General features: G+C 40.9%; 1 protein-coding gene across 3 annotated transcripts in view; it reads left to right on the top strand.

Annotated features, from left to right (window-relative positions):
* Positions 1-25,070, top strand: part of LOC139948661 (SWI/SNF-related matrix-associated actin-dependent regulator of chromatin subfamily D member 1-like) — a 148,429-nt gene that overhangs the window by 73,227 nt on the left and 50,132 nt on the right. For all 3 annotated transcript variants that reach the window (XM_071946880.1, XM_071946882.1, XM_071946881.1), the window contains exons 4-5: positions 21,464-21,586; positions 23,064-23,177. In XM_071946880.1, coding sequence (XP_071802981.1) covers positions 21,464-21,586; positions 23,064-23,177 — 237 coding nt within the window. The remainder of the gene's footprint in view (positions 1-21,463; positions 21,587-23,063; positions 23,178-25,070) is intronic.

Genomic DNA, 25,070 nt, shown 5'->3' on the forward strand with positions numbered 1-25,070 from the left:
TTAGGCTTGTAATGGATTTACATCAGTGCGGATAACAAAAGTTACTAAATTGCGATTATTTGAAACCCATACCTTCCTTTAAAGTGACGTTTAATATCATGTATCTAAAGTTATTAATTGCACTTCAAACGATTAATAATTCATCATTTTGACATCAATTGGCCTGTCAGACTCGAACGTTTTATCTCAAACTCTCAAGAGGTTTCCAAGAGCTCGCAGGTGCGCCCCAATTTGTCACTTTTAGACTTAATCGAGTGCCTGTGTATTGACACTGTCATTTTCCCTGTTGCTTCCTCAGATAACAATTGTGTCTGTGCTATTGTCTGACAGGAAACTCATAGTGGAGGTTTTTTAAAAGGAACTCGATGATTGTACACCAATCAAAAGAAGTGTCATTCCATTGGGGGACTACTAAAAATGGGGCACGCACCTGTGCAGGTTGTGGTTACCATGGTTCTGGTTTAGAGAGGGGTTGTTTTTTATCGGGCTGAGGGACCTCTGGGTCTAAAACAACAAGATAGGACTGCACGAAGCTCTCTAAAGAGCCCTTTGGGGGTGAGGGGAGACTGGCATTTGGGTAGTACGAGTCGCTGCTTGAGTAGTAAGATGGGGGTGTGGCGGGCAATGAGTTTATATGGTACCGGGAAAGGGGGGGGGGGTATTTATGGACAGTGTGAGATGGGGTGTGGCGGGCAATGAGTTTCTATGGTACTAGAGATTGGGGGGGGGGAGGGGTTACTTATGGACAGTGTGAGATGGGGGTGTGGCGGGCAATGATTTTATATGGTACCAGGGTTTTTTGGAGGGGAAGGGGGGGGGATCGCAAGGGGGTATTTCTGGACAGTATAACATGGGGGTGTGGTGAACAATTACTTTATATGGTTCTGGGGAGGGGGGGGGCAGTAAGTGAAATAGTATGCCTTTGAAACTTTAAAATTGGGGAAACAAATAAGCCCTTAATTTGCCCCAAAACTATGCTGTTTGGCCATGGAAGGGCACTAAGAACCAGGGGGCGGGTCTACGCAAGGGCACAGTTATTCATTGCGAAAGTGTACATTGGAGGAACTGCAACCCTGCATTGCAAAGTGTACCTATACTATTTTTTAGCTCTTTATAATCCCCTTTCCCATAGCCATATAAAGTGCAGGTTCCAGGTACAATCGCGGTAACTATTGCGCGCAAAAAATAAAAGTACGAGACGAGTTCAGCTGCGTGGGTGTAGGTAGCTAAGCTGCAGGATTCAGAAGTATGAAATGATGACATAGTGTTTTTTTTTTTAGTCATGACCCAAATGGAGGAGTTTGTACGATATACTAAAAAGCAAAACCATTTAGTGTGACAGTGGTTGATTACTATTCACTGAGACTATTTGTGAAATGGAATCATTGACAAGAAAAGAGAACTTTAACGTGTAGTGTTTTTTTCTTTCTTTGTGGTAGAGTGCGACCCACTTTATATTGAGCCCCGACTCATTATAAAAAGTACCCATCCTTGACTAAAAAAAGTACACCTGGCTATGCCGCCCTTTTGTCAACAGCAAATAAACTCGACATTATCGTTTTTTTGGGGGGAATTCAAAGTCAACGAACCTTCCCTGAAGTTATTCTAATCTTTTAAACTCTAGTTCCAGATCCTGGTTCTGGACTACAGATTCGGGTTATATTTTTGTTACACTCCACTGCCGGCTAGGCCCACTGTGTTGCTGGTCCATAACGAAGCCCCGCCCCTATTTAAGTAGATCTCACGCACAGCTGTAACTGGCCTAGAAATGATCACTTCACTGCTCGGGCAGCTCGGAAATTGCATTGTGTTTGTAAATTGTTATTTTATTCGTTTAACAACTTTGTTGAGTCTGTTCGAAATTAGAGTGCGGTGTCATTGGCTCCAGTCATAGCTCCGCCTACCTTTAAAAAAATTCCACAGACGTTTTTTTTAAAACTCCTCTTTGTCTTGTCCCCTGTAAACCATACCAATCTTGAATATGATTTTCATAATTCCAAAAAGGAACCAGACTATTTCTCCTTCCAGCCTCTGTTTGGTGACCATGATTTTAACAGGAGAACAAACAAGATAGCTGACCCAAGATAAAGATTTCTTAAGTCCATGTTTGTGTTTTCATAGTTGTACTAATCAAAATTACCTGAAATTTAAAATGATATGAATCAGCAAAAAATATACAAACACAAAAGAGAAATTTTTCCTTCCAAAAACAAAAGTGGTCTATTTTTACTGAACAATTACTATGGATCACCACCAATCTCTGTTAATACCAACATGACCAGTGGCTTCCAAATAAAATATGATAAACCAACTGAATCGATTTATGCACAATGTAATAAGAACTTTACAGTCTTTAGCCGATGTCCAGCACAGTTTGTAACTCCTAGTTTAAAACCATGCTCATATGAGAGTTGTTGCAAATTAATGAAATTTCTTAAAAATTGCCTTTGAACAAAAGCTTTCTGTTTTGTAAGAATGCTTACTTCATACTTGAGCGGTCAAACAATGCGGCACCAGCGGTTGTTTATGAACTCCTACCTGTGACCTCTTTCCTGCGTTATGCACCCCACACCCTGCACCCAACACTCCACCTGAATTACATAAAACCCAAGCATTTGATTCCAAACCCCCCAGCTTCAACCCGTGACCCAGATCCCACACCCTGCCCTCCTCACCACATACCCTGCCCCCTCACCCCACACCCTCCCCCCTAACCCCACACCCTGCCCCCTTACCCCACCTGAATCGTATGAACCAATGTATTCAGTCCCAATTATACAGCTCCAATCTTTGACCCGTATCCCACACCCTTCCCCTAATCCCACACCCTGCCCCCTTACCCCACCTGAATCGTATGAACCAATGTATTCAATCCCACACCTAAAGCTCCACTCTTTGACCCATACCCCACACCCTGCACCCCACACCCTGTACCCAACACCCTGTACCCATCACCCCACCTGAATTGTACGAACCCAAGCAATAAATCCCAAACCCCCAGCTCCAACTTGTGTGACCTGTACTCTGCGCCCTGTATCCTGCACCATATCCCGCACCCCACTCCCTCTCCCTTCCATACTACAACTCATACACCCACCCATGATCAAGGGCATACACAAACACCAATCAATTTTCAAGGTAACGCCAAACCACAATCTTATTAAGAATCGTTCTCTCACCAGAGCGTGTAATTCCTTTCATATAGTCCAGGGGGAAAGACAGGGAGAACAATAAAACAAATATACACAGATGCTGGCTTACCTATTGTTGTCTCAGCCATGAATTTTCAGCCCCTTTTGAAATCCTGTTGGACTTGAACTTGTCTTTCCTGTGACCTCTAATAAACCTCTCACTAATTAGCCCCTTATTATAACTCTCGCCCATTTCTCCCGTTGGTGGGTGTAGCTTACCAGATCCAGAAGGCGTTGGCCTGGTATGCCATTCCACCCGATCTATTGACAATTCCATACCCCTAAAAAAAAAGTCTTAAATGCATTGATTAACACAAAAAAAAATGCATTTTTTTTTATTGTGGGGGTCGCTGTAGGGGGTTGTTGATGGTTTACGGGGGAGTTGTACCTGAAGTAATTCCACTGGCGTCTTGACCATAGCTAGGGACACTGTGGAGAATGGTTTTGTTGTTCGCATTCTTGTATCAAAGCATCAGTTAATGGGACAGATTTTACGGCCATAATAAGTTGGGGGTGGGGTAATCGAAAGTATACTAGCATAATTAGGTTCACAATAAGCAATGTAAAGTTTACTTCTTATACAGATTTGTGTATCTGAAGCCCCTTTCACACTAAACATTTTTCCCAGGAAATTCCCAGGAACATTTGGTTGATCTTGGTTCACACTAACCCTGGCAAATTCCTGGGAAATAACCTGGAAAAAGCTACCCCTGCTTGGGAGTCGTAGGGTTAAAGTCACTGGACACTATTGCTAATTTATTACTCAAAATAATTGTGAGCCTTAAAAACTTACTTGGTAACGAGCAATGGAGAGCTGTTAATAGTACAAAACATTTTTGAGAAAGAAGTAATTTCTCACTAATCATTTGAATTGAATTTAAAGCTGAGGTCTTCAAATCAAGCATCTGAAAAAATATGACTTGTTCGACAAGGGTATTTTTTCTTCCATTGTTCTCTCGTAACTTCGATGACAAAGGGTGGATTTCACAAAGGTAGTCCTAACTTAGGACTAGTCCTAGACAATGCTAAGAGATAGGACTGGTCCTAAGTTAGGACCAGTAACTCATCCTAACTTAGGACTGGTCCTATCTCTTAGCATTGTCTAGGACTAGTCCTAAGTTAGGACTATCTTTGTGAAATCCACCCCAATTGAGTTTGTTATTTTATGCATATGTTGAGATGCACCAAGTGAGACGTCTGGTCTTTGACAATTGCCAATCGTGTCCAGTGTCTTTAAGCTAGACAACCCTAGGGTTAGCACACATTCTACCCAGGAAAATAACATCAAATGTGAATTGAACATTGGATGGCAGTTGGGGTTAAGACTCCCCAGGAATTTTCTGGGGTTTTATTTTTACTTGTAAAGTTCAATTTCAAAGCACTACTTCACAATTTAAACATCTCTGTTGTTACCTAACAGAAAAAAATGCTTATACAAAAATTACGATAATTAAAGACAGTGGACACTATTGGTAATTGTCAAAGACTAGTCTTCACAGTCAGTGTATCTCAACATACTGTATGCATAATATAACAAACCTGTGGAAAAATTGAGCTCAATCGGTTGTCGAAGTTGCAAACTAATAATGAAAGAAAAAAAAACCTTGTCACACGAAGTTGTGTGCTTTTAGATGGTTGATTTTGAGATCTCAGATTCTAAATCTGAGGTCTCAAAATCAAATGCGTGGAAAATTACTTCATTTCTCAAAAAATACATTACTTCAGAGGGAGCCGTTTCTCACAATGTTTTATACTATCAGCCTCTCCCCATTACTCGTAATCAAGAAAGGTTTTATGATGATAATTATTATGAGTAATTACCAAATGTGTCCACTGCCTTCAAATCAACCCAATTTTCGGACTGTGTATCAACCCTACAAAATCAGCTCTATTGATGATGCATTTGTTGCAACACATCCTGTGACCTTCGAATGACCTTCTGTGAAAGTTCAAGTTGTGATCCGCTTTAAGATGGAGAAGTTTGGCGCATATTCTAACTGCAGTCATTGTTTCTACAACTTGTAGGAAGTCATACTGAATTGTCCCAGCATTTGATAAGAGGGTAATATTTAGTGTGTGCAGGATTTGTTGAAGGAGTACTGTTACAAGATAAGTGTAGTAATAAGATTATACATGTAGCTTAGAATTTCTTCTCTTGTGCCTTAGGGCTCCAATACTAAGCCATAGTCCTGAGGCCAGTAATTCAAAGACACTGGACACTATTGGTAATTGTCAAAGACCAGTCTTCTCACTTGGTGTATCTCAATATTTTTATTAACAAACCTGTGAAAATTTGAGCTTGATTGGTCGTCGGAGATAACTATGAAAGAAAAAACACCCTTGTCACACAAAGTTGTTTGCTTTCAGAGGCTTGATTTCAGGACCTTAGCTGAGTTCCCGGATTCAATTTTAAATATTTTAGTGATAAATGACTTATTTCTAAAAACTACCTCACTTCAGAGGGAGCCGTTTCCAACAATGTTTTGTACTATCAGCAGCTCTCCATTGCTTGTTACCTAGTTAGTATTTATGGTAACAATTACTTTGAAAAATTGCCAATAGTGTCCGGTGCCTTTAAACGCAACTGTGTCAGGAATTTTTTTCTTCTCATTTTGATTCTGGTTTCGTAAAAACAATGTTATTCCAGTAAACATTTTGAGCAACAAGCCCTGTGGTCTTGTGAACTTTTCCCCTCATCAAATTAACACCCTGTTCTCTTTAGCTTATCCAGCCTCTGTAATATCATTTTATTTACAATAATAATATATAACCAATTTTCATTAAGATGGAGGTCAGTTGAAGTTCACACACACCGTGGTAGTAGAGCTCGGGATTGATATTATTTGTTTATACTAACGGCACATGGGAAGGTCTATCGGGAAGGTCTTTCTGGAACCTGGTAGAATACCTGGGACTGGCCAGGTGAGTGATAAATCACTGGGTTATTATTATTGCAGAATGTGGCGGCGTGTCAGTGGGTAAATGGTCCCGATCGGGGTGGAGTTAACCCTCCTTCGAGACCGTGGGTGAAAGGGGGGGGGGGGGGGACATTGTAAAGTTGGACTGCTAAGCTTTATCACAAATGGTTTGTCAGTGTGTAAATGGTCCCGATCGGGGTGGAGTTAACCCTCCTTTGAGACCGTAGGTGAAAGGGAGGGGGGGGGGGGGGCGACATTGTAACTTTGGATTGCTAAGCTGTATCACAAATGGGTGTAATCTCAATAGGAACAACCTTGACTTGGGGGATATTATACCAGAATAGGGTCAGTGGGTAAATGGTCCCGATCGGGTTAGAGTTAACCCTCCTTTGAGGCCATGGTGAAATGGGGGGGGGGGGGGGGGGACATTGTAACTTTGGATTGCTGTGCTTAGCAAATCGTTGTACTTCACAGCTTTATAAAATTGGCCCCTGGTTTAAAAGTTGGAAATATTTCATTATCATAGAAACAAGCCGACTTTTCCCCCAATCGTTTTGGCTTTTCCATTTGTGTGTGTGGAGCTCTTGTCATTCGAGCAGGCTGGTCTAAATTAGATCAGGTTGCATGTGGTGATATCGAAGGCGGCTCCAACCCTACTGTTTTACTGGTACCCCGTAATTAGCCTTAATATTCTGAGTCAATTGATATACGTCTCACGCTGTGTTCCCCAGCGCTGTCCAGAGTGGCTGCCGCATTACCTACTGCAACCCCATGCTCCAGTTTAGCTGAACAGGCTCATGGAAGTCCCCTCCCAAACTGCATGGTATTGGGGTCAGGAAGTTTTCTTGATAGCTTAAGCTGGGACGGTATGGGGGCTGTTGCTCAATGGGTCTGTAACTTGGCTGACATTTAAAGAGATGTTCCAGGCCAGATACACATGAACTTGGTTCTGGTTGAGGCAGGGCAGCTCTTCCTTGGTACAGGACGTATTAATTTTACTTGAACATTTCAAGGGGCACCGGGGCGATAGGTTTTCTTGAAAGCTCTGCCGGGAGGGTATGGGGGCTGTTGCTGTATGGCTCTGTAACTTGGCTGACATGTAAAGAGATGTTCCAAGCCGGATACTTGGTTCTGGTTGAGGCAGGGAAGCTCTTCCTTGGTACAGGGACAGGCCTGTAAAGGAAAGGCACCAAGGCATTTTTCTCCTGGGTAAACGGCACCCTATAGTATAAGGAAATTGTCAATTTCTACCAGAGCATTTCAAGGGCACAAAGGCATTGACCAGGAAGCAAGAGAAATAAGATCAAACTTCAAGTAAGAAAACATTAAGATCAAACTTCAACTGAGTTAAATACCACTTTAGTACATTTCAGGAAGGAGTTGTATCCACACTGACTTAACCCCATTGAAGCTTTTAGATCAAAAATGGTTGACCATTTATATTGTCCCTGATTATCACAGTTGCTATACTATGGCTTTAAGCTTTTCCCTTTTCCGATGCACACATGCGCATGTATGTCGAAATTAAATATAAACTCAACATAGTGCAAGTTATTTGGGTCAATAGGCTTTTATGTACGCATCGGTTCGATAGTATGGGGGCCGGACTGGGCTCCACCCCCGCTGCGCTGCGCAAACGTTTTGAATTGCTCCAATTTGCGTCGATGCTCTAAATATAAATACCGCCCCTCAACAAATCGTACAAGTTTAGCATTGTGCAATTTATTTGGGTTAATGATTTTATTTATGGAAGCATCTTCCGGACAGCATGGGGGATGTATTCATGTCATGGTTTTCTGTTCTGGATTATGACTCTAGGAAACATAGGGGGAATATTTACTTCAGTTTTCTGTGTGGGCGTGTTTTTATTTTATATTACAGGAAATCCAAAATGACAATTTGAGGTGGTGCACTTAAAAGTTGGTCAGTTGGTAGAGAAATTAACATGGAAAGCAATAACAACTGACCTGGATTGACGTGGAGGTCGTGGGCTCTGTTGCCCAGGTCTTGGCCGTGGTGCCCCATTTAAGACATTTCAAGGGAAGTACCCTTTTCCAAAATGAAAATAGCCTAACCCTCACAAAGATGGAGAGGGCATGGCTGTTCTTAATTTGCAAAGGGCGCATTCATTTGGAAAACTTTGAGAGGGCAGGCAATTTTCAGTTTGCAAAGGGCACATCTATTGGGGAAACTTGATAGGACAAGAGAGTTTTCACTTTGAAAGGGCACCTCTATTGGGAAATCTTAAAGTCTATAGAAAACTTAATGGAGGGGCACAAAGGCCAAGACCAGGTGAAACAAACTGAACGCACTCTATGACAAGACCAGAACTTGATTCCAATGCACTCGACTGCTCGGCCGGCCCTGACACAACTGAATCCAGTGCTGTAGTTTTTCCTCTATAAGCTGCATCTTGTTTACACAAAACCAGAACTTATTGTAAGAAAAAACTTACATAAAAGCTTTGTGGCTCAAAACTTTTCATGCTAAAAGTGTCAAAGGATGGGTCAGAATTCTTTACAGATTCTATACATTTTTTGCAGCTATATTTTCTAAGACACAAGTAGGTCAAGAAGTCAAGTCTTGTTCTACAAGATAATCCAAAGAAAACAAAGACATAAAACACCACTTACAGGTGGCACTTGTTGTGCCCTTAATTCTTCCCAATTGGTTTTCCAACTGTCCTCAGTTATGTTTTAATGAATTGTGATGTGCTGAGAATGGATACCCGGTACCCCGCTAGGAATCCTCACTGGGCACCTTGACCAGGGGTAGCAAGGTCCAGAGACCAGTGTTCTAGATTTTAGGTTTTTTAAATTTATTTGAGTTGGGCCATTCCATACAGTATTGGGTCATGGTCTATATCAGTGCGTGAGACCATGGTGAGACCCTGCGTCGCCCTTACAAGGTTCAACATCATCGCCACAAACCACCGATAATGACGATGTCATGTTACACAAAGTTTCAGAGGGATGCGGTATTTGTAACCGATACCGGTGTCCCTTGTAGGGGGGCGTTACAGGTACCGACTATGGACGTCAAGACTCGGGCACAAAGGGGAATAATCAAATAAATTAAACTTGTGATCTCAACACACTTTTGGGATTCATACATGACATTCCAGGCCAGCACATTGTAAATCAAGGCAGGTGAACTTTACTGGAGCTCAAATTTTGTTTAGTAAGGGCAAACGTTCAGAGTTGTGTTTCATAAGAAAGTAGAAATTGATAACGGTTGATACGGGTCGACGCAAAGTATTTATTTGCAAGACATCATCGTCGACTGCACCGATCAGCTTGATTCTTTTTAGAGACAAAGTATCTTCCTCTTTTAAATTTGCATGTTGTGCAACTTCAGGAAACTTAAAACCAACGCTAATCTTTTGATTGGCAATGTCTACTACCTCTTCAACTACTCATAAAATGCTCACCAACAAGAGGCCAGAATTCTTTTCCTTCCAACCTACCTCAGATTGGTCCAACTGATTTGACTGGGAGAATTACAAGATGGTGAAAACTTGGGTGTACCCCTGGCCACACGGAAGCTCCATATATTGACTAATAGGGAGACTGCCAACAAACGGCTCATTAGTTCCATTGGTAGACTGCCAGTATGTTAGTCCAAGTCCTGCTCTTGTCAATGTCTTTGTTTAAACCCAAACTTTTGAAAACTTACCCAGTCAGTTTGCCTTATTTTATTTGAAAAAGACACATTTTGTGACTTGCACAATCGATGTACAGCGGGAACCCCACATTAACTTCACCCTTGCACTCAGGTGCTGAAGAATAAACAAACAACACGACTTATTAATCACAAACAATAGCCACCTTTCGATTTGTATTCTTTAGCCTAGTTTCAACCGGGCTAAGAAATCTCCATGGCATGTGTCTATATGACGTGTGCCTTAGTTACTTGTTCATATAAATAAACAATAAAGAAGATTTGTCTGGTTTCGGGCGCTTACTGTAGACCTTTTTAGACCGTTATAATACTGACCCTTGTCACGTCCCCTGTATGCAGTATCAACAATGAAGACTCGTTCAAATCTATACCAAAAAGGTACCAGACTATTTGCCCCTTCCAGCCATGCTTTGGTTACACTGATTTAAATGGGAGTGAAACAAAGATGTATGGTAAAGGAATTGGTTTAGAGTTTGCTCTTCTACGCTATGCGAAAATATAATGATGCTGTACTATAGCATTTTTAGTATTAAAGACACTGGACACTATTGGTAATTGTCAAAGGCCAGTCTTCTCACTTGGTGTATCTCAACTATGCATAAAATAGCAAACCTGTGAAAATTTGAGCTCAATTGGTCGTTGAAGTTGCGACATAATAATGAAAGAAAAAACACCCTTGTAACACGAAGACGTGTGCTTTCAGATGCTTGCATGATTTCGAGACCTCAAATTTTAAGTCTGAGGTCTCAAAATCAAACTCGTGGAAAATTACTTATTTCTCGAAAACTAGGTTACCTTAGTGGGAGCCGTTTCTCACACTGTTTTGTACTATCCACAGCTCCCCATTACTTGTAACCAAGAAAGTTTTTATGCTAAAAATTATGTTGAGTAATTACCAATAGTGTCCACTGCCTTCAACTAATGGAAACGTAACAAGTAGTTGTTTGCAGTACCCACTGCTAAAACATTGGATTCGAACTGCCTCTAGCCACCGGGCAATCTCGGTGGTCTAGTTGGTATGACACTGCTCTGGAATTGAAAAGGTCGTGGGTTCGAATCCCAACTGAGTAATATGCCTGTGGTTTTTGTTCACAGAAATCGGGTAAGTACTGAGTATACAGTGTTAACACACATCGGTGTGTATGAGTAAAAAAACCAAAATGAGTAGAGTCAGGCATACCATTGTTATCTAACTGCAATCAATAGAACGATCCACTAAGCTCCGCCCCATTGCGTATTGACCAATCGCAACGCAACGAAGGTCCGACAAATAAGGTCCGACATGCATGCGCATATCTTGGCGCGCGCGGCAGAGTTGTGCAGAAAGGCATTGGAGAGCCCCACGTGTTATTGCTCACACGTGCGTCGTGGGCGGAGCCTACTGGATTGGTCTATTTGCGTAGGAGGAGAAGAAACTGAATGAATTGGGTCACATTCTAGCAAAAATTTCTCATCTACAAGGTTTTAAAATTGGATTGTAGGATAAGCACAATCACCTGATCCAGTTTCAGGTTTTAAACTACCTTCTAATGTTTCTTTGTAATCACAATTGGACATTCCATAGGGGGGCAGACTGAGAAAAATGCACGTAGGCATTCTTCTTTTTTAAGTTAAGGTCCAGGACAAAGATATTTTAACAGGCAGGCCAACAATGATTTGTTAAACAAATTATTTTGAAGAAGAAAAAAAAAAAACCTTCGAAATGGGAACACCATTTTGATGGGAGAAGTTCTGGCCCATTTGTGTGGAATTCACAACCAATTAGGTCAGCCTCCTACTTTCTGGACTAATTTGAATCTTTACGCTCCGATGAAACACGCAAGGCTGCAATTTTGGTTAAAACTGGGTTTGCCTTTTTTGGGGGGGTAGGTATCTAGTCCACGAAGGACTGGCATTCTTATCGTACAAAAGGAAATGCCTGGCCATGCTTATCAATAGGACAGTGTCGATAGTGGAAGTTATCTGTGCATGATTGTCACAATAACACCCTATTATACATTTGGTTCGTCGGAATTGCCCCGCACAGATTGTTAAATTAGGTACAAAATTGTCCCGTGAAGAATGAACAAAATAAACCCAATTAAATTTACAAATGAATGAAAAAAGTTATCGCTGCTGGGTCAAAAAGACAGCTGAGATTTGTTCATGTGATCAGATATTCTTTATGAAAAAAAAAATTGAGAATTGCATGTGAAGAACTTGGCTCACTTTTTTTTCGCAAGTATGAAAAGACTCAACTTTGCCCCGCAGGTGTATACACGTTTGTGTATTGACCTGTTTAACGCATGGGTGACGGGCGCATGCATTGCCCACAGCACCAGAACCAAACAAAAGACGGACCACGTGGCTGGTTCATGGACGATGTCTGGTTCCGGTCCCACCACCACTCCCATAATAGTAACATTTTGCTGCAGGCGCCGGTGCCCATTCTACGCAGTAACTATAGCCCAGCGTCGCGTCGTAAAGCTTGCGATTGGTGGACAACTCTGGCCTACTTTATTCTGGTCCAATCAAATTTCATGAAAAAAAAAATAAAAATTCTAGCTCAATCAGTTTCTTCTTCACTGGCTTGATAGAATTTAAAATTCAAGATTGCTGGGTCATTACAAAAATATACTTGTCGTCAGCTTTCTATTAAGACTTAGAGCAATTCCATTGTTGATGCTCTCATTACATTCAATCAATCAGTCGATGAATCAATCAATCAGATCAATCAATCAATCAATCAATCAATCAATCAATCAATCAATCAAAACAACTTGTATCGCACAGTTATCTTTAAAAAAATCCAAGGCACTTTCACGTACACAAATTTTTCATAGAAAATGAGTTTTTCAGACTACTCTTCTGTAGAGAATGTTCACATTTGGCGCCAATTTGTTTTCTATATTGGGAGGTCTTTCCATAACATTGGTCACTAACTGGAATCGGCACATGAGTTAAGTTTTCATTTGTAGTTTGTGAGAAGATAATTGATGTGGGAAAAGATTGGTATTGTATTGGGGGACAAGTCAACTGATCGCTTTGTATGTAATTAGGAGCCGTTTGAATTGTGCCATTACATTGTAGCCCTTTTCACACTACTATGCCAACCCATAGAATAAACAATTTCTGGGAAATTTCTACCCCACCACCCATTTCCATGTTCATTTCAAACTTGCAGTTTTTAACATACTTAAAAACAATTTTGCAGAAACCTTAAAGGAACACGTTGCATTGGATCGGTCGAGTTAGTCTTTGAAAAGCGTTTGTAACCGTTTTTTATTAAATGCATATGGGTAGAAAGATGTTGTAAAAGTAGAATACAATGATCCACACAAACATGCCTCGAAATTGCACGGTTTTCCTTTTACCTCGTCGACTAACAGGATCGGCCATTTATGGGAGTCAAATTTTTGACTCACATAAATGGCCGACCGTGTTAGTTCGCACAGTAAAAGGAAAACCACGCAATTTCGAGGCAAACTTGTGTGGATCATTGTATTCTACTTTTAAAACATCTTTCCAACCATATGCATTTTATAAAAAAGGGTTACAAACGCTTTTTATATACCAACTCGTCCGATCCAAGGCAATGTGTTCCTTTAACATCAACAGATGGATTGAACAAAGCGTCACCGATGGCCATTTGAAAATGTGCACGCATGCAAGGCTATCATAGGCTAAGAGTTGTGCGCATCGCGTGCATTTTTCCATTGTTTACCGGAAAATATGGTGGTTGATACTTATTGAGTGCAATCCATCTATTGCAACTACCAATGTGACCGATTGCATAGTAGTGCCCTGTTGTAAATCTGTACTGGAAGGAGTGTCTGGATGTTTGATATACTCTGCCAGCCATCAGGAGAATATTGAAATGCTGGAGATGCTAGGGCTTGAGTAGCCTTATGGATGTACCAATAGTTTTTCTATTCTTATCAAGTTGTGGCGTGTTGTGGCCGAGCGGTCAAGTGCACTGGACTTAAGCACCAGACTTAAGCTCTGGTGATTCTGATCAGTAGAGTGTGGGTTCAAGTCATGGTCTGACACTTGTGTCCTTGAGTAAGACACTTTAACCATTATTGCTGCATCCTTCAGTTGGGATGAAAAGCAGTAGGTCCTTGATGCACGTTAAAGTACCAAGTAACACTTATTGCTAAGGTTTACCGCAGTGTTTCTGGTAGTTGCTGTTGAATGCGCTACAGCACCCCATTAAAGTCACTGGACACTATTGGTAATTGTCAGAGACTAGCCTTCACAGTTGGTGTATCTCAACATATGCATAAAATAACAAACCTGTGAAAATTTGAGCTCAATCGGTCGTTGAAGTTGTGAGATAATAATGAAAGAAAAAAACACCCTTGTGACACGAAGTTGTGTGCTTTCAGATGCTCCCATTCGAGACCTCCCATTCTAAATCTGAGATCTCGAAATTAAGTTCATTGGAAATTACTTCTTTCTCGAAATTACGTCACTTCAGAAGGAGCCGTTCCTCACAATGTTTTATACTATCATTCTCTTTCTATTACTAGTTACCAAGTAAGGTTTTTTGCTACTAATTATTTTGAGTAGTTACCGATAGTGTCCACTGCCTTTAAAGTACCAAGTAACACTTATTGCTTAGAGAAGGGCTTTGCCCGGGTGTTTCTTGCAGTGGCTGCTGAATGCGCTGCAGCACCCTAGTAACCCTTACAAGTTGTTACATAAATGGGTCTCGGAGGGCATTTGTTGTGGTTGTGAAGCCATTAGGACTCTCAGTTTAGCGAACTTAATCATTGTACTAGCAAAGAGCCCAAAAGAGAGAAGACTAGGAAGGAAGTTTAAGTTTTAGATGTGGAAGGAAACCCCCAGAGATTTATTCCATTGAAAACCCAGTCTGTCAGGTAGGGACTGAAAACCCAATCGTCATAAGATCTAGAGGGGGGAAGGCAAGGGAAGATACCACTGCGCCAACCCGACCACCCTTGCCCTATGTGCCCCTTCAGAAGAGTCCTACAAACGTTGTTTTTTTTCCCAGGGTAGTACTCTTTGCAAATAGAAAAAATAGCCTTGCCCTTTCCAAGATGAAAGATACCGCCTAGTATTCTGAAAGTAGTTTTAAAAAGTGCCCTGAGCCTGGTGATAAATGTTGCTGCTTGGTGAACTGTACCAAGGTTTTGTTGCCACAAATGATTACAGTATGTAACCCCATGACGCAATTTTGCTGTGGTGTTTAGGTCGTGTGGCTTCATGTCCTACATTTTTAAAGCACGCCCACCAAGCTGCCACATTTCTAACCCAACTCAATGGAAACCATAAAAAAAAAAACAGGTCGCGCAGAAGAATCTAGATTGAGAGAGGGGGGGGTATTTATTTTCGGGGAACTAGTTCATAACAACAATGTTATGCACCAAATGCCAGATTAGGTTTCGACTTTACGGGAAGTTAGCGTCCAACAATAAACAGAGGATCAAACTCTTACAGTGGAGGATTTATTTGTAATAACTTTGTTTTTCCAAAACAATTAGCGTTCCAGTTTCTTTTTTCTTTTTAAGGGGGGGGGGGGGGGACATTTTTTCCACTTGCTCAGGGTTATGGAATGCGTGGAAGGTGCTAACACTTTGGAGAAGTTGAAATGGGGATGATTTATTTCTCAAGGTCTGGTAGTAGGACCTGTAACAGTCTGATGACCCGACCTATATCTCTTAAATCTTCGCCCCTGAGTTTGCCGTTACAAGGGGACACATCATTGTTATGTTAGACAATGTAGACCCTATTGTCCCCTCTTGCTAATAACAGTCATTGGGAATAATACACCCCTAGGTTGATTGACAGACTATTGACCCGAAAACCTACATAAGGGACTCAAAGTTTCCCCTGCACACCACTTTTTTTTTATCTGGCGAAAAAAAGTTGCAAATGAGGGCAAAATTCACGAAACTTACGGGTCAGTTTTGATAAGCTTGTGGAACGATCCGGAATGATCAAACAGTGGAGGTTTGTTCGAAGGTGGAAAGAACTTATGAAAGAAATAGTGAAACATGCGAAGGGCCGTGGGTAAACACGGGGACAATGACGATTTCGGCTAAGTTTAAACTGTTGTGGGGAATCGGTGCCACGCGTTGATACAAACCACTCCATAGTATCTGCACGTTCCCCGTGCGTTGTTTACCCTCGTGTGTTTACACCACGCTCCTAATCCGTCAGCTGATTTTTTTTCTTTTCCGCTCTTGTCTCGTTTTATTTTCTTTCTTTCCTTTCTTAACCTGAGGAAGTTTTTTGTACTACTTTTCAAAGATATGGTAACAAGTGAGAGAAATCACACCAAGTATTTGCCAACTTTACTTGAACCTATTATTAGCCAACATTGTAAAGTAGGATTTGAAACTTTGCGTGGTGGAAGTATATTAGGTGAGGTTTGTGTTAGCACCATGTGTAAATCTCCTTTGAAGAGGTTTCGTTCAGAGCCGTTGGTTGACAACTCAACGCTTCAATCAGTATCCTCTGATTGTCTTGATCAAAGCATGTTTTACAAATATTTTTTGGCATCACTTTTTTTTTGTGGCTGAAAATTGTTCCTAGAGATTACGATATGCAGGTTTATTTTAGTTGATATGAATAAAAGGTTTGCACAACGCTGATAGGACTGAAAATATGAATGATAACAGGTTTGCGCATAATTTAGGTGGTATAAAGATGGTCATGGTGGAAAACTTCCCTTGAAAACAAAATCTGTAAAAATTTGGACTCAATTGGTCATCAAAATTGCTAGAGAATAATGAAAGAAAAAGCACCCTATTTCTATACCATCCGCCTAGGTAATAACTGATAAGCAGGAACGTTCTTTTCAAAACTGAGAAGTCTCCAGAACACCCGAACAATCTACTCTGGGGTAGTAGAATTAAGCAAGAGAGTTCTCTAAGAACAAACTCTACCTGGCAAGTAGATACACACATGGTGTTACCACAAATCAGATATATATTAAAAAACACCCTTGTTGCACAAGTTGTGTGCTTTCAGACGCCTCATAAAAGGCTGTAGGCCCCAAGTCTTGTTATAGTTGAATGAGAATTTACCCCTTTCTTAAAAACTATGTTACTTCAGGGTGAGCCAGTTCGTACAATGTTTTTATACTATCAATAGCTCTCCATTGCTCAGTGCCAAGTAAGTTTTTATGGCTAACAATTATTTTGAGTGATTATCAATAGTGCCCAGTACATTCAATAACTCTAACTTCATACTAAGCTTTTCTCCAAACATCTAAATCCATACAGCCTTGCTGATACCATTTTACTGTCTGTCGAGCAGGTCCCATCAACCCCCCCCCCCAAAAAAAAACATGTGCCCCCCTCCCCCCCTCCCTAAACACACTTAATGAGGTCAATGCACAGTACAGTTCATGTATAATTACAATCAAACAGAATAATTTAAACACTAAGTGCTCCTCACAAAACCACGTTTCCTGACATTAGCTGTGGCGTCGGAATCAACCCCCACAGAAGTCACTTTTATTGGACTAAACATGTGTTTTTTCAACTCCAATCTCAAAGTTTCCCTCCCCCAGTTTCCAGTTTGCTTATTTTTCCAAAACGCCCATGTGCACCCGGCACCCGGAAAATGGGTATTGAATTTGCACTCTGACAACAATTCAATCGTGTAAAGCGTGGGATTGGGTTGCGATCATCTTGCGCAAGCGATTTTTTTTTTTTTTTCGTAGCCGGCGAGCAGCGACGGATGAGCAGTGTCACAGGGAAAATACACACAAACAGGATACAATGAAGCAGGGTACCGATTACCCACTTCATAGGCTGAGTCGGCGACCCTGTTTAAACAACACAAAAATTGGGGTTGAGTGCGCCTGTATAGCCCATTTAGGTATCTGGAACAGCCCATCGATTGTACCCCTCTTGTCCAAACACCCATTTAATTTTTGGGGAAAGTTGGGCGCCAGTCTCTATTGTATGGCTGTTTGATTAGAGGAGAAGCACTTATACTACTCTTGAGGTGCGACGTACGTGCGGTACACACTTACGCCAAAGCTTTTCATGAAGGCATCTAAAGTATATAGACTCCCCAACACGGTCAATACGGTCAAGTCAGTATTCAAGTCAAGATCATTATAAAAAGAGTTTCAATTCTACACTTGTTGTCATCCGTGGAAACACTTACCACAATTTCAGGATTTTTTTTCCTATTTTTATTTATAATCGTCCCGTCTGTAAACATTTACACTGCAGTGGTGATACCAGTGCTCAAATATTTTGTCAGGAAAAATGACAAAGTTAAGAATTTCTGGATCAGGGTCATAACAAAATACACCCTAACTTGTTTCTAGATCTATTGAAATTGTATTGAGGCAATATATTTTGAGTTACAAACAAACTTTTATATAAATGTTGAAAAAAGGGTTGACAATTTTGTTTTTACGTGTGTTTAGTTCTCCATAGTTCCTCATCAAAGCTAACTGTTATTGAAAACCTTTTAGATTTGTCTTTTTGATAAATTTATGAAGTTTCTTTGGAGCTCACAGAGCAAGCTTGCTGAGGTCCGTGCCCAATTCCCAGAACAATTACGTACTTTGGGGACTGAAATTTCCTCCCTACCCAGTGTCTGTTTTCCCAAGCTCTTTTCCCTCCTGGATTCTTTTCATTGAGTCCAAAGCTGTCTTTTCACAAGTTGCAATCCTTTCCTCGGACTGAGGTTATTCACTGGTTGATTGTGGTCGCACAGCCTTTACAGGTTTTTTTGTCTTCATTTTTTTATATTATGTATACCTAAAACATAATAGGGTTAACTGTAATCTCAAAAAAACAGATTGTCTTTCCCCAGAATTGCAATCACCTTGTGTTGTTGCAGCGGCTACTATCAAACAAAAAAACAAATAAACAAGTGGGGAAATTACACAAAAACAACCGTGCAATCTACGCTGAAATCTTGCTTAAAACTCGGGGCTTTGAAAAGGGTCTGGCTTGGAATTAGGCCAAGGCAAAAATCTATTCACCACAACCCAGTTTTGCCAGCCATGCTTTTGTTCAGTCCGGTCCAGAACAGGGTCATGTCCAGTGTTCCCAAGTCCTAGTTTTTGTTCGAAATATTTTATCTGGGTCTGGCCCCAGACGTGTCCTTTGTCAACGCCCATAAGGGGGATCCGTCAACCGGGCCACCCCTCAGACATCTTGCTGAAGACACTGTTTGTCTTTGTGGTGTTTTTTCGGAATTTATTTGTCCTTTATTTGTTCCTCCCTTAAAGGCACTGGACACTATTGGTAATTACTCTAAACAATTTTTAGCATAAAAAGTTATTTTGTAACAAGCAATGGAGAGCTGTTGATAGTATAAACGCTGTACTGAAGTAACATAGTTTTTTTAGAAAGGGGTAATTTCTCACTCAAATAGTAAAAGACTTCAGGCCTGAAGCCTTCTATTAGGCATCTGAAGCAAACAAATTAATGCAACAAGGGTGTTTCTTTCCCTATTCTCTTGCAACTTTGATGACCAATTGAGTCCAAATTTGTACAGATTTGTTAATTTATGCATATTTTGGGATACACCAAGTGAGAATACTGGTCTTGACAATTACCAAATGTGTCCAGTGTCTTTAAAGACACTGGACACATGCACAAAATAACAAACCTGAGCAAATTTGAACTCAATTGGTCGCCGAAGTTGCGAGATAAAAATGGAAGAAGAAACACCCTTGTCACACGAAGTTGTGTGCTTTCAGATGCTTGACTTCGAGACCTCAAAATCAAAATCTGAGGTCATGAAATCAAGTTCAAATATTTTAGTGGAAAGGTGCTTCTTTCTCAAAAACTACATTACATGTACCTCAGAGGGAGCTGTTTCTTACAATGTTTTATACTATCAACAGCTCTCCATTGCTGGTTACCAAGTAAGTTTCTCTGCTAACAATTATTTTGAGCAATTATCAATAGTGTCCAGTGCCTTTAAAGGGAAGGTGTACATATGGTCATCACTCTTACATTAAACTTACACCGTTTGAGGATAATGATAGTAGAAAGCTTACCTTAACCTATTACTTGCTGAGGTGCTGTAGTTTTTGAGGAATGAGTAAAATACGTTTTACATGCTAAAATAATCAACGACTCACTGAGACAAAACTTATTTTCATGACTTGTTTAACTAATTTCTTAAAAACTACATTACCTCAACAAGTTATATTTCAAGGGAAGCTTTCTACCATCATTATCTCCAAACTGTGTGAGTTTAATGTAAATCTGTGGACATTGTGTTTTGTGTCCTACAAAAAGTACCCAGATTCTTCAAAAGTAGGGTAGGGGTTACTTTTCCCAAAGTAGGTTGCCTACTCTTAATAATTAGAACACCCTCTGGTCCTGCTCTCACCTTATTACCCTCGTAACCCACCCTTGGCATTTTCTATTTACAAACTAACCGGTACCCTCCCGCCTTGTTAGTTTTGATGGGTTTGGGCGTAGGAGAGGTGTAAAGGGGTTACTTCCCCTCTGGCCGCCCCCCTCTGGTGGACAGCACTGCACCCTATTTTCAGGGCATCACTTGACTCTTAGAGCCTGGTGTGAAAAGACGTACATCAGAATAAGTACATCAATCACAAAAATAGACCTGTATTTTATTTGTACTTTGTACTGTCAGATTTGGGGATGGGGAGGAGGGGGGGGGGCTTGTTGTACTTACTTTAAAGGCAGTGGACACTATTGGTAATTACTCAAAATAATTATTAGCATAAAACCTTTCTCGGTGACGAGTAATGGGGAGAGGTTGATGGTATAAAACATTGAGGCTCCCTCTGAAGTGCCATAGATTTCGAGAAAGAAGTAATTTTCCACGAATTTGATTTCGAGACCTCAGATTTAGAACTTAAGGTCTCGAAATCAACAATCTAAACGCACATAAGTTCGTGTGACAAGGGTGTTTTCTTCTTTCATCATTATCTCGCCACTTTGATGACCGATTGAGCTCAAATTTTCACAGGTTAGTTATTTTATGCATATGTTGAGATACACCAACTGTGAAGGCTAGTCATTGACAATTACCAATAGTGTCCACTGCCTTTAACCTTTTATCATGGTGTGGACATCTTGCCTTTTCCACCATTGAACTCAAAATGAGGCATGAAGGACTAATAAAGGCCTCAATTTCAAAGACCTTAGGCATGCAACTTTTCAACTGATCAGCTGATTTCCTTGTTTTCTTTTCAAAACAGTGCCATAGAAAATTGATAAACACTGTACAAAAGTTCACTGCAATTAGAAAGTTGCAAGTCTGAAAGCTGCTTCATCACATGAGACAGCTAAGCACAACGAAATCTGCTTACCAGATAAAGGATACAAGCTGAAACACCATGTCATGTGTACCATCTGTGACTGGTGTCCTGCTCATTCTTGCTTAGCAGAAAATTGATAAACAGCTTTTTTCATTTAGTCTCTTTTTGTATAAATGTGATATGTAGAAAATGTGTAGAGTCTGTGTAACAAATAGAAAATCAGGCTTGTTTCTCTCCCTCTTTTTACGAAGAGGAAATTATCAAAAGATTTGTTATTTTATAGCAGGTCTTCATTTTAATACCAGGCTTGTTTAATAACCACTTTCATTATTTTTTATTTTCTCTAAATAAGTCTGGAAAATTTTCAAGTACACATTAGCTTTTTCTTGAGTTCTCAAATACAATATTTAATTCTCTGATTTTTAAATCCATATTTGTTTTATTACCAACAGCAAAAACGGAAGCTACGCGTGTTCATCTCGAACACCTTTTACCCGGGCAAGCCCGACGCTGAAGAAGAGGATGCCAGTGTGCCCTCATGGGAACTGCGAGTTGAAGGGCGCCTCCTAGAGGATGTAAGTGGCCAGGTTTTCTTGAGCACGGATAAGGGTTCTCAGCTTGTCCACAATAATATAGCCAGAGTTTGAACGTTGAACACTACACCCATTTGAAAGTTGGGCACACCAGACCCATTCCAACACAAGTAGGAACGTGACTAATTAATGTCAAACTAGCTAGGGAAGGACTTGTAACTATGAATAAATAGTAAACTTGTGGGTGGAACCATTTGTAAATCTCTTTTTGTTGGCTCAGTACAGTATACTCTGCTCGTCTTCTCCTGGAAGGATATACACATGGTTGTACCCACAAGTTTACTATTTGTTTATAGTTTCATCCAATTTATCCACACCATGCAAAGCTTCAAACATTACTTAGCTGGGGAAGTTTGGGTTGGTTTGGTACAATAGGAATTCAGTTTTTTTGTACTGCATTCTATAATGAGGATTCAGAGAACAGTTTTTTTTTTTTTTTTTTTTTTTTTTTGGGGGGGGGGGGGGTTTGTTTGGTTGGTTGGGGGGTGACTGGGTTTTCTTCTCTAGTGTATAGTGCCCGAGCATTCAAGCGCATTGGACTCGCATTGGTATTTCTGATTAGCAGAGAATGGGTTCGAGCTCAACCGAGCAAGACACTCAACCATTATTGTTCATCCTTCGGATGGGATGTAAAGCTGTAGGTCCTGTGTGTTGTGTAATGCACATAATGGAACCCAGAATCAATGTTAAGAGAAGGCGTTTGCCCTGATGTTTCTGCTGCAAATGTGGCGAAACACCTTACTTGTAGGTACTACATAAAACTTGTCTTAAAAATTAATAGCAAATAAGCACTCCTAAGACTTTCTGTAGATATAGCGCTTTATTAGAAATATATTGGGGTTCAGCGAAGAAAAATTTACCAGAGCGGGATTTGAACCTGTTACCTCCAAATAAACGTGTCGGTGCTGTACCAACTTAGCTATCTAGGACTATGTTGGCCGCCTCCCTATTTTGTTGATAATCTTTGTTCAGGGGTGCCACTCCGAAGCCATGAAATCGGAAGGAAAAATAATAATAAAAATTTTGAATTTTTATTGTCGTCAGGGGTGGGAGGAGAGAGCATTTATGGGGCTGCTACTCTGTTGTAAGGGCATGGCAGTTTATTTATTATGCAAAGAGCACGTCTATGAGGGAATTTAAATTTGTAGTTGGTATGTATCAAAGGGGCATTTTTGAGCCTTTTGAGGTACATGTAATGTATGGCGGAAGTGATAGGAGTGTACTGTTTGGTTTAGGTGTATACACACAAATTTACCCAAAACTTATAGTGCTGTGGCATTGTTGTGCCATATCTCAAAAAGGCTTATGGAAGTAACTGGGGGCATGGAGGCAATTGCCTGTTTTTGGACAGTCACATGGCAACTCATAGTTTTTTATGAATTGGCCAAGTTCACTAGGTTGTCTTCACAACACAGCTTTTCCTTGATAGTCACCCTTTTTCTCGCTTTCTCATTGTCAGCCAAACGCGCCAAAGTATGAGACTAAACAGAAGCGGAAGTTCTCCTCGTTCTTCAAAAGTCTCGTCATCGAGCTGGACAAGGAGCTCTATGGACCTGACAACCACCTTGTGGAGGTACAGTAGCAAATTCATTCTAAAACTACATCGATATCCAAGCTTGGAATTACACAGGGGTAACGGAGGTCATAGCTTCAGTTGCCCCTGGTCGTGGCCTTGGTGCCCCCTTCAAAACTTTCCCCATATACTTACAGATTTTCATCTCTATGCTTCCACAAATAAAAAGGCACAACTTGGGGTGACCCCCTAAATCAATACCTGAAGTAATTTTATGAATATTTTGTAGAGATTACTCGTACGACAGCAATTTGGGATCCGAGAAAAGAACAAACTTTGCATAGACCTTTTTTTATCAAAATGACGGAACACGTAATTAAGGAGTGAGTCGTCGACAATTGCAAACCTTTCTGCTAAACTGCGCAGATCTTCTTAAATCTGAACTATTTTAAGGCGAAACCTCTTTGGTGATAAGTGTCATGCAATGGGAAACACATGTTGAAGTCGGGAGAGCCTGCGATGTAAACAAAAACCCCTGCAAAAACATTGGTAGTCTATAAAACAAAGAGCATGGTTTGGTACCTAGGCTCGTTACTCGAGGCTCTGATACTTCAGCAAATGCATCAAGGTTGAAGTGGAAGAGAGACGTAAGTAGGGTTGCTGCGAAGTTCTGAGAAATAAAACACACCATTCTAGTCAGAGGGCACCGTGCACTCCATAAATCGAACAAAAACACAAACATTAGACCGAGTGGCTGTGACTTCGGGACCTGTTGGCCGACTTAACGTGATTGGTCGCTCCGCGCCGTCGCTCATTTAAAACAAAATAAATCTGGACACAAAGCAGACTCTATGTATGTGAAAGCTGACATGAAACTGTTTGTCCTGGTTTTTTCCTCCGAGGGTAGATGCCCTCCACAAGTAGAACAAGTATTTCAGGAATTTTCCGTGGTCCCCAACAAAAGAATGCCTGGCACACATTGTCAGAAATACTTGGGGTATGCAGTACTCAGTGCGCCTTTGAATTTCGTATGAAAGGAATGGAACAGCTAGAGCCATTTTTCCCATTAAATTATCTATCATGTTTTTCTTCTCTATCGGAACTAGCCCCCCCTCCCCCCTTCTGTCTGTCTTACTCCTGCTCCACTAAGAGGTCGGTGCCCTGCCCAAAGTTTGGCTGGAGCAATAACAAACCAATCAGAACACACCCAGACTAAGGATGGTTACCGCTCGAGATGCAGCAGAAACTTTTGTGTATGAACGTTGGCAGTGCCCCATTTTTCAGCATTTTTTAATTGGCCGCCCACGACCGTGGGAAACTGCAGGCCCACAATGGGCACGACCAGAGCCCTCGTGTCTACTCACGCAGCCCTGGTATTATTCTTTTAAAATGTAGACGTTGCCAGTTTGTATTGTGTTTGCGCATCTCACTGCATGCGACAAGTCGACTCAGCTACACACGCAAACACCCCTCGATGTTGACGCTCAACTTGCATAAGGAATAAGGGGGGGGAACTAGACAAGAGGGCTAATTGTATGTTATTTGGGTCACCATGAGTTGGCAGGTTTTTTTCTTTTTCCGCCAGACATCAAGTGTCGTTGGATCGTTTACGAAGGGAACATTAAAATGACAGTTACACAATGCGTTATACACACATGCACATACAGGTCTCTGGATTTGGAGTCTGACTGAGCTGAGCAAAGTCCCCATCTATCATTAAACCATTTAGAAAGAAAATTGGTGATTTGGCCCTGGTTAATGTGTGTGAATTGGGTAATGGCCACAATTTTATCCACGATAATCTCCATTTTATGGGTTTTGAAGTGCGCTGGAAAAATCCTATACTTGATTGCGGCTCCCCTTTCAGATGCAGTGATAGTGAATCCTACTAAACGTCTGGCTGATGTTTTTTCCCCACAATTTCTGGTGGAATTTGAAATCTCGATTCCATCA

This window comes from Asterias amurensis, chromosome 16 (genome assembly GCF_032118995.1).
Source record: "Asterias amurensis chromosome 16, ASM3211899v1".
NCBI lineage: Eukaryota > Metazoa > Echinodermata > Asteroidea > Forcipulatida > Asteriidae > Asterias > Asterias amurensis.